An 11,525-nucleotide genomic window follows, 5' to 3' on the forward strand; every position below is an offset into this window, starting at 1 on the left:
ACCTTGATGAGATCTTGTTCCTTGGAAGAATATTTCTTTTGAAAAGCATGCCGAATGGCACGATTTTCTTTTGACAAAAAATCTTTGGATAAAGCAGGCCAATCAATGACAGAAAAGAAATCTTTGATTGGGGAGGTAGTGGTGATGACATTACACTGATGAGGAGCAGTGGGAAGAGGAGCATCAAAATCAGAAGCAGAAGGAGAAGTAGATCTACCTTCGTCATCCGTTAGGGGATGATTTCTAGTAGAGTAAAAAGCAGAAGAAACTTGGGAATCGGTAGAAATTCCTTTGAGTTTCAAATCAGGGTTAACATGACAAAGAGGAGGAGAGGCGTTAAGTGACTAATCCACTTCTTTATCACGACGACGAAATCCTTCTGAGGTTGTTGAACTCGCAAAAGAATTCCTTCGTTCATTAACCAACAGAGGCCTTTCAAACAGCGGACGTTCGATCCTGCTGGAAAGTCCTAAATCAGAAAAATTGATTTTGACAGATCCATCCATATATTGTTGGATGTAATCAAGATTAGATGTATCGTTAACTACTCGAGAAGGTTTTGCAACACCTTCCAAAAGCCATTCGTTGGGGAGGTCAATCTCTTCCCAGCGAATCATTTTTGGAATTTTGATATTAGCATTCTGAGTAGAACTTTGAATTAACAAAGTTGATTCACCTGGATTCTTGATCACAGCTTATGGATTCGGATTTGTCTTCATCAATTTATAATAAACAAGATAGATGATAGCAAGGGGTCTGCTACCTTCTTCCATGTTATAACCAGAAGACAAAACATTAAGCGTCAAAGCTTTTAAAATATGCATATCAGACAAAGAAAGAGAGAGATTGGGAAAGACATCAAAATGAACAGGACCAACAAACAAGGACGATTGAATCATTCTAAGTATACTGGTCTTAAAATCAAGAAATCTTGCGTCACGCAAGCAAAGCAAAACAGAAGCATTAATACCAAGTCGAGTCAATGGCTTGACTGCAACTTGAACACAACCAACATGCAAAAACTTATAACCTTTAGCAAGAGAATCGTTAATGAACCTCTTGTTAAACAGGGTTATAGTTTGATCTTTGCCGGTAATAGCAAAGGTTTGTTCGACAGTTTTGACAGAAAATTGAGATTTAAAAGAAGATTTAAACCAAGAAGTAGTGTAAACATCCTTAACGTCCAGCTTAGGGATGTTCCATTTATCAACACATAAATCATTATCAGAATTAACAGAAAAATTTTCATAGTTAACCACGTCCGGTGGCAAACTGGAATTAGAGCTGACAGAAGAATTAGATCTCCACATTTTGACACACAATCTAAACTCAAAGTTACACACTCAGTAGAGTCTTAAAGGATCTCATCCTAGGTACTCACTCACTGGGTAAACTCTCTAAGGATCTCCTTCCTAGACACTAGACTATCCACACATACCCTTGGACGCGAACACTGTCACACATACCCTTGGCTAACGTTCAATCCGTGGTCTCTTCTTCACGCCCTAGACGCCAAACCCAGGCTTAAGAGGGACTTACAGATACCTCGACGACTTATGGTAGCGAGGTGGTGGCAAACTGAACTGACGGGGTGGTAGACTACCGTCTAACAACTAGGATCTCGACACAGAGAAAGGTTATCAGGGGGTAAGCAAAGAGGATAAGAGCAAGACAATACTCAGGGGGCAAAAAGGAGAGCAGGATGTACATCAAGTAGCAAATATATATATATATAATTTGATCAAATTTATGAATATTTTTTAAAAAACTTTTTTACAACAACTTTCTGGAAGCAAACACACTAGTACTTTGGTGCAAGTTTTAAAAATATTTTAAAAAAATTGATCGAACATTTGATCATATTACGATCAAACGAACTAATTCACTAAGATCGATCGGATGTTTAATCGATCATTTGATCCTATCACAATCAATCGAACCAATTCACTAGTATCGATCAAAGGATCGATCAGATGTTTGACCGATCATTTGATCTTATCACGATCAATCGAACTAATTCACTATGATCGATCGGAGGATTTTATCGGATATTTGATCGATCATTTGATCCTATCACGATCAATCGAACTAATTCATTAGAATCGATCTCAATCGAACTAATTCATTAGGATTGATCTCAATCGAACTAATTCATTAGGATCGATCAAATGTTTGATCGATCATTTGATCCTATCACGATCAATCAAATTAATTCAGTAGGATCGATCGGATGTTTGATCTATCATGATCAATCAAACAAATTCATTAAGATCGATCAGATGTTTGATCCTATCATGTTCAATCGAACTAATTCATTAGGATTGATCGGATGTTTGATCAAACATTTGATCAAACATTTGATCCTATAACGATCAATCGAACTAATTCACTAGGATCGATCGAATGTTTGATTGAACATTTGACCCTATCACAATCAATCAAACATTTAAATAAGAATAAGAAATAGAAAACTTCAATAATAATATAAAAAAATTAATTTTTCTAAGCATTTTAATTTAATAGGAAAATTTGTTCTATTTAAAAGAAAAAAATAAATATTTATTTTTTATATAAAATAAGAATAGAAAATAGAAAAATAGAAAAAATTCAGCAATAATTAATATAAAAGAAATAATGACATATTATGGAGGTGAATTTTTGGGAAATAAATTTTTTATATTATATATGTAGGGTCAATAACATCGCCCCAATATTTATTTATTAATTTTTTTTTGTTTTATTTTTCAAGGGTCAATAGCGGCGACTTTAAGGTCGCCGCTATTGACCACTCATTAGCGGCGACTTCTAGGGGTCGCCGCTGTTGACCATCAGTAGCGGCGACGTTATCGTCGCCGCTAATGAGTTTTCTAATTTTTTTTAAAAAAAATTTCTCATGTCAATAGCGGCAACCATAAAGTGGCTGCTGTTGACACTCATTAGTGGCGACTTCTAGGGGTCGCCGCTGTTGACCATCAGTAGCGGCGACTTTATCGTTGCCGCTAATGAGTTTTCTAATTTTTATTTTAATTTTTTCCCATCTTAATAGCGGCGACCCTAAAGTCGCCGCTTTTGACCACTCATTAGCGGCGACTTTTAGGGGTCGCCGCTGTTGACTATCAGTAGCGGCGACTTTATCGTTGCCGCTAATGAGTTTTCTAATTTTTTTTTTTTTTAATTTTTTCTCATCTCAATAGCGGCGACCCTAAAGTCGCCGCTATTGACCACTCATTAGCGGCGACTTCTAGGGGTTGCCGCTGTTGACCATCAGTAGCGGCGACGTTATCGTCGCCGCTAATGAGTTTTCTAATTTTTTTTTTAAATTTTTTCTCATGTCAATAGCGGCAACCCTAACGTCGCCGCTATTGACCACTCATCAGCGGCGACTTCTAGGGGTCGCCGCTGTTGACCTTCATTAGCAGCGACTTCACGATCGCCGCTGTTTGGGGAATTATTAGCTGCAACCCGTGTCGCCGCTATTGACGTTTAATAGCAGCGACCCCTTGGAGTTGCCGCTAATGATGCTTAATTGCGGCGACTTTTAGTCGCTACTATTGTTGTGGCTGCTAAATAATATATTTTTTTGTTTTAAGCGTCCACTATTAGCGGCGACTCAAAAGATGGGTCATTAGCGGCGACTTAAAAAAGTCGCCGCAAATGACTCCTCAATAGCGGCAACTTTTTGGTCGCCGCTATTTGTTTGGTCGCTAAAGACCATATTGCTTGTAGTGAGTGTAAAAGAAGTTTTTAAAATAAAAAAAAAAATTAAAAAAATTAAAAAAAAAATTTATTACAACTTTCCACACAAAAAATACTAACAAAAAAACTAGAAACAAATTTTCCTTTATGTCTGTCACATCACCAAATAAAAAAATATATATATAGTCTTTGAAGGTGTCCTGTTTCGTTCCAATTGCTGTTTGGAGCTCATCAAGAGTATTAAAGCAATAAAATTAAGGTTTTATAAGTTGGGTGTTGACATTAATATGTTTAATGGGAGTTAGGTGTTTACTTGGCTTTTGTTTGGTGATAAGATCTCTTATGCTAATTCTCTTCAATGGCCTTTCATACCATGGAAAAGCATTTATTTGTCTTCTATGGCATCAGCGTCAGATTATTAATTCTATATCCTATTCATGATGGCCATTGGTCAAAATGGATTTTTTTTCCCACTTATAGCTAGGTGTCTCTATATATTATAAGATTGACTTAAAAATGAGGTAACTTCGCTTACTCTTTGAATATTGTCAAGGATTTTATAATTATAATCTTAAATTATCAAAAATTGTAATGTTAGTATCCCATATTTCAGCCCCTTTTAATCCATTAGAATTTTTTATTAAATCCTAACAGAAAATATCAAAATAACTAAAATGCCCCATTTTTAAATTTTTTTTTTTTAAAAAAAAAAACTAAACTAAACATTTGTTGACTCTCGTGACCCTCGGCTAGGGTGTTTAGGTTTTTTTATTTTTTTTTATTTTATTTTTTTTTTCTTCAATTTAAAATTTTTTATTTTCTTATGGGAAAAAATGTATTTTTATGAATTATATAAAAGTATACTAGACATTTCTCAAGTTAGCCGTTTGATTTAACACAAAAACTAATGGTAGGGATATCGATATTGTAAATTTTGATAATTTGAGGTTATAATTACAAAATACTTAACAATTCGGAGAATAAATGAAGTTTTGTCTAAAACTATGTACAGATTGTGAAATGGTTTTTTAGAGTCAGTATTGGGTTCACATTCATGGCAGAGAATATTATATAATTTGAAATTTCTTGGAATTTGCATGAGTGGCTAGAGGAAATACAATTGAAGGATGTAAGAAATTGTCAGGCAAATTCATCAAAGCATTGGAAAGACGATTTAGAGACAAAATTATTGAGAATTAGGTGAGCATATATGGATTATGTTTAATAGGTATATGGTCAACTGATCAGCATTTAATCTGACTTCAAGGTTTTTATTTGTTTAACAAAAGACCTCACCTAAATAAAACTACTTAATTACTTAACAATTCAATGTGGAAATTAATCGTTTATTATTCAAAATAGATATAGAATACTCTTTTTTTCCCATTGTTCAGGTTGTGCTGCATATCATCGACATCCATTGTATGATTATATAACATGGTTTCCCATTATCGTGGTGCAATCGAGCATTTTTTTTGGGCTTACGCTTTTAAGATAGATAGTGATTTTAAGTATTGGAGCAAAGGTTTTGAGTTCGAATCTTATTTTCACAATCCACTTCTAATTTTAATTAAATATTCGATGTGCTAAACTTCACTTATTAATATAGAGTTTCAGCCTACAAATGAGAGGAGTGTTACTGTGTTATAATATAAAATAAAGGGAAAAACTTTACAAAACCCTCAAGAATTTTTACTCGTTTTGCATTATCCCCAAAGTTTAAAAACTCTCAATTAAGGGTATCAAACTTTCAATTTCCTTCAATTACCCAATTTTGTTAAGATTTTCCGTTAAATTTTGTCAAAATTCCTAAAATACCCTTATTTTGCTTTTTATATATATATAAAAAAATATTGCAAAGATCTTGCAAATATGTTTTCTTTATAAAAAAAATTAACACACGAAGCTTTACAAATTTTTTATAATTAAATAATTAAATTTATCTATTTTTATAATTTATTTTCACTTCTTGTTGTCATATAAATCTTTGTGTGTATATATATATATATATATATATATATATATATATATCAGGTTTTAGAAGACTCAAACTTAGGGGTAGACAGTGAAAGTAATTCTCAAATTGACAGATAAAAAAGCGTTTAATGTTTTTACTCTTCGAAATTTGAATGATGTCTTTCCAAGGCCTTGAAAAGCACCATCAACGAATGCATGCACCCGACCAAATTTCTGATGCGCAGAGGTAAATATAGTCAAAACAGAGAAAAGAAGGCAAAGGTAGAAATTAGGTGGAGTGGAAAATGGACTCAGTGTTCCATTTGACTTAAAAATTTAATTATTTACATAAATTAGTCCCAGAAAACTATCAAATTTGGTGTGAAACAATCGATTTCACATGTCCAGGTTCTTTCCTAGCTTCTCTATTTTATAAATACATGTCCTTGTTTCTGAGGACTGACTATTGGAGAAAACCTTCCATGGTCTCTGCAAATTATTTATTATGGACACCTTTTAGACGTTGACTGACATTGTTACAAGTCATTTTATATATATGGTCGATGTGGGACGCTAGCATTCTTGCTACTAGTCATCTACTTTCAAAGCAAGAAATCTGATAAAAGTTTGTCACTTTGAACACAAAAAAATGAACAAGTTTTTAGTTTGCAGTTCTTTGTCCTTTGCAGCTACATCGCAGCTTGGGATTGTTCGGGCCAGGTACTGCCATTGCTTATAAAAGAACTTATCATCTGCTCTGCTTTTACTGTTTTCTGATACTGTACTGATTATTACAGTCTGAGGGTCCAAGAGGATGGAGTTGTTCATGGTAAGCACATATATTGTGTTTTTCAAAAGCCATCTTCCATAATTTGTTTCCTTTTTAGGTTCTTAATTTCATTGTGATTCTTTAGCTTTAAATTCTCATCAATGATAAAAGTTGTTGCAGTCGCAGGTCACTGTACCAAGGTGCCCCGCAATGTTAACATGGAGAAATTGCAGAATCACTATTTATTCTCTGAGGTGCCTTGGTTTCTTCTTTGATATCTACATGTGAAATTGTTTGGCTGATTTTTGAGGAAAACTACCTTTTTCTTTTCTTGGTTTCCTAGTGTCAGTTAAATCTAAGGTCTAAGGTGGCAATTCGCGTTCATGTGTCGAGTTCGGGTCATATCAAGGCATGGGAACAAGACTATATGATCAACCATAACCCGACTCATTTAATTAAATTGGTCAAATACCTTTACCTCAACCTTTAATTTTGTATTGAGTTCATGTCGAATTTACAGGTTATGTCAAAAATTGCAAATTATTATGTCGCGTATCAAGTTCTGGTCATGTTGTGTCGATGCATAATTATAAGACTATATGAGTCAATCATAACCCAACCCATTTAATTAAATGGGTCAAACTCTTTTACCATAACCCTTTAATTTCGTGTTGAGGCCGTGTCGGGTTTGCGGGTCATGTCAAAAATTGTCAGCCCTACTTAAATAACTATTTGTCCCAAAAATTTAAGTTATTAGGAAAAGTTAAATTTAATGAGGCTCATTACGTAAATTATTAAGTTGAAATGAGTCGAATTGACGTAATTAATATTTGAAGTTAGAACCTTTGACTCTAATATCATGTTAAATTATAATTTTTAAAAAAAAAATTATATCATTAAAATAGATAAATTTAATAATTTAATCTTCAATGACAATGTATAAGATTGTGGACATCATAGATAGTTGCTCATGTGTTTGTAACTACATATTCTACATATGATTCAGATTTCCAGGCGCGAAGCTCAACACATTGAGAAGTATCCAAATGCAAAAGTGATAAGCCTTGGGATTGGTGATACCACACAGCCTCTGCCAGAAATCATAGCGTCAAGCATGGCCAAAGTATTTTAACTCTAATACCTATTAATTTGTTTTGCATGTCATGCTTATGCAATATTCTTGAAAAGTTGGAGAATATTATTCCAAACTTGCCAACATGTCCATATCTGTCTAGCTTGAACGTTTTTTTTTTTTTTTTTTTTTTTTATTGTATTATTAATATATTAGCATCTAACATGCATATTATATATGGATGTCCACACAAAAGCACATATGTATGTGTACAAAATAATAGATAATTTACAAATTAGATAAGAAAAGGTTGAGTTATTCGATCAAAATGCTACATATAATTTACTAAGTTTGTAAGCATGGTGTTTTTAACCTAAAAAGATATAAACAGATAACAGTATGATTTGGGACATTGGATACAAAAGAAATCCTATTTGATTTAGATTTTTCATAATTCTTTTATGCTTATATATTATGTAAGCATTCTAGGAATACATTAAAGAGACGCTTGTCAGTATCTTAAATTGTTACTTGTCGCAATTCTAAATTATTATCTTAAAAACGACTGATTTTAAGGTGTTATAATTCCATTGATTCTATTGTGTTAGAAAATAGAACTTATATATATAAAAAGTTTTTTTTTAAAAAAATTCATTTTCAAAATAGTCTCACAAACTGACATGTGTGACACTTAGATATATCAAACTATTATTTTGTTTTTAAAAAGGTCACTCCGTTAGGGTTGACCTTTAAAATGGATGGAAAAACCAAAATTGATCAAAATCTTATGAAAATACCCTAAGACCATTAAACAACCAAATTTGCCCTTTATAATTATTAGCTAAAAAAAGACTAAAATAAATAAATTAAAATTGAAATTAAAAAATAAAATCAAAACGTCTATTAATAATAAATAACATAAAAAAAACTAAATCAAAAAAAATAATTTTTTTAAGGTTTTTTTTTTTTTTTACTAATTAATAATTATAAAGGGATTTGGTTTTTCAATGGTCATAGTGAAGCTACTTTTGGAAGATTTTGGTCAAATTTAGCTTTTTCGTCAATTCTAACGGTAAACCCTAACGTAGTGACCTTTTCGCCACAAAATAATAGTTATATGTGTCGAAGTGTTATACCTATCAGTTTGTGGTTTTTTTTTTCTCTCTTTTTTTTTTTTCAAATAATCCATAGTTCATAGGGCTTAAGTGTATTTAACCCATAAACATATATACTAATCAAAATTTTTAATATAGCCCTAGTGACGATAAGGATATATTGTTAGGGTACTGACGCCAAATAGAACTAGAATTGTTCAGACAACTAATGTATAATAACAAACAAAAACTAAAGATTGGAGGTTATAAAGATAACTCATGAAGAGAGAAAATAATTATTAGAGAAGAAAAGAACCCTAGTCGCCCCAAAGAACATAGAGAATAACTTTGAAAGAATAAAATTTGATTAGTACTTCAAAATTGATTTGAAAATTAATAGTGCTAAATATACTTAAACCCCTTGAACTATTTGTCGGTTTCAAAAAAGTCACATAAACTAACAGGTGTAGTACTTAGATACATCAAACTATAATTTTGTTGCAATTAATTAAGCCACTTTCTGTGGGGGCTACCAGGTCATGTATTACTAGATTGTATTCAAAGTCTCCATCTTCCTCTTCTTACCAACCTAAACCAAACTATTTAGCATATGAAGCTGTGGAATGACTGAGAAAATGTTATTAATGCTGTTGAAATTTCAATCTCTCTCTCTTTCTTCTCTGTGCTTTTTCTTAAACCAAAAACCATTAATGTCATTATGATTTTTTCATTATTTTTCTATAAAATTAAACGTCCAGTAACTTCATATTTTACAGTATGCACAAGCCCTTTCAACACCTGAAGGTTATAGAGGGTATGGACCTGAGCAAGGCAACAAGGTATCATTGTATTTGTTTCATCATTTAGTCTGTTATGCTTTACATAGAACTTCATGCTTAGCTGAATATTGTATTGCATTTCTATTATATCATTTTCTAAAATTGTAACATGGTTAGCTATAAATACCTATAACCATTTTAAATAGAAGCTGAATGTCAAAGACAATGTTCGAACTCAGGACTTTTACTCTATTACCATGTTAATCACAAATTATTAAGCTAATAGAGGAATTATTAACTTAATCATTATTTAATATTCTAACACTGTATTTATATAACAGGACTTGAGGAAGGCAATTGCTGAAGTATTCTACCAAGATGTACTGGTAAAAGATACAGAAGTTTTTGTGACAGATGGCTCACAGTGTGATATTTCTCGGCTTCAGGTATTCAAATTGATCATTTGTGTGTATTTTCCTTTTCCTTTATCATATGGTTGGTTTGTGGGTATTTTCCTTTTCCTTCTTCACATGGGTGGTTGAGTTTACTCACCTTTGATAATTATGTTAATCTGCAACATAAGGGACATGATCTGCAGATTTTTATTATAATAAGGGGACCACATGTCCCTTTCGGGAAGGAGACATGTCAGTAAAAATGTCGCATTGTATGGACATTTTCACTGCTCAAACGTTCCTAATTTTTATTCGAGTCATTATACTTGAAGACATTTGCAAAATGTCACTATTTGAACATCCCTAATTAAATAGAGACATTTTTTGGGCTTAAAATGTCACATTCCACGGTCACTATTTTGCCTAATTTTTGTAGAATTAAACTTGTTTTACTTCACAAATACTGACTCATGTTTTCTTCTCCCTTTGCAGCTGCTTCTGGGTTCCAATGTGACAGTAGCTGTCCAGGATCCATCTTTTCCGGTGACATTATCATCATGCTTATTTATCTTCTTTTATTAGTTTGTCTTGACTAATTGAACTGCACATGTTACTAACAAAAGACCAACATCCTCTGTTAATTAAAATCAAACCAAATATGAGATTGAGATACAGGTTGGCTACACAGGCATTATAAATTATTTCTTCAATATAGTAGCTGACCATCATTAATGATGTTCTTTACAATAATTGACTGCTTTGGTTTCTTCGTACACATCGTAATGATACAAGTGCTAGCTGTTTTTTCAAAATGATTAGTCATTTTCAAATTTCCTTAAAATTATTTATAACGTTTAGTTTTATTTAGAGTTTGTTTGGAATTATGTTTGAGGCGCATAAAAGTGTGTTTCACACTCAAAAATTCCGTTTGAAAAAAAAAAAAAAAAAAAAAAAAGTATTTGTTTGGTGAAAAAAATTAAAACCGCTTTTAAGTGTCCAAAAAGTCTAAACATGGTCAAAACACACTTTTGATAAAAGCTTAAAAATAAAGCTTTTGTCAAAAAACGGTTTTTGACTTAAAAGATCTATTTCTCAAACACAATCCCAAGCAAGCTCTTAATAAGTTAGCAATGTAAGACTTAGCACCTATATAAACCAATCACTCAATGTTAACTACCCATCTTCTCAATATGAGACCGAGGTGTTAACGCACGTTTTTTTGGTTTCCAAACTATTGCTAAAAGGTTAATTTCTCATGTCACTTCTCTCTCATTCTTTTGCAAAATCATAGCATGATTTTGTTTCATAATATATATTGAATCTGTAGATTATATATACAACTGTCACAATAGAGTTTATGATGGAAAATGTTTCTTAACAGGCTTATGTAGATTCAAGTGTCATAATTGGTCAGGCTAGTGATTTCAAAGGTGGAGCTCGGAAGTGTGGAAACATTGAATACATGAAATGTTCTCCTCAAAATAATTTCTTCCCTGACTTAGAATATGCTTCAAGAGCAGATATTATCTTCTTTTGCTCTCCCAACAATCCCACTGGTCATGCCGCAACATGGAAGCAATTGAAGAAACTTGTGGATTTTGCTAGGGATAATGGATCGATTATAATATTCGACTCTGCCTATGCATCTTATGTCATGGATGACAGTCCTCGGTCAATCTTTGAAATTCCTGGTGCTAGAGAGGTAAATATTTGCTTGTCTTCAAACATGAAAAGAAAGGATTATTATGCCCCGACGAGTAATGC

The 11,525-nt window shown here is 32.5% G+C and overlaps 1 protein-coding gene across 1 annotated transcript in view; it reads left to right on the forward strand.

Annotated features, from left to right (window-relative positions):
• The first annotated feature begins 236 nt into the window (after nt 1-236).
• LOC132178970 (aminotransferase ALD1, chloroplastic-like) overlaps nt 237-11,525 on the forward strand; it is a 17,877-nt gene continuing 6,588 nt past the window's right edge. Inside the window, exons 1-6 of the mRNA XM_059591567.1 lie at nt 237-279; nt 6,608-6,675; nt 7,428-7,544; nt 9,364-9,426; nt 9,708-9,812; nt 10,254-10,304. Of these exons, the coding sequence (XP_059447550.1) occupies nt 237-279; nt 6,608-6,675; nt 7,428-7,544; nt 9,364-9,426; nt 9,708-9,812; nt 10,254-10,304 (447 nt within the window). The remainder of the gene's footprint in view (nt 280-6,607; nt 6,676-7,427; nt 7,545-9,363; nt 9,427-9,707; nt 9,813-10,253; nt 10,305-11,525) is intronic.

Source organism: Corylus avellana, chromosome ca4, assembly GCF_901000735.1.
Source record: "Corylus avellana chromosome ca4, CavTom2PMs-1.0".
NCBI lineage: Eukaryota > Viridiplantae > Streptophyta > Magnoliopsida > Fagales > Betulaceae > Corylus > Corylus avellana.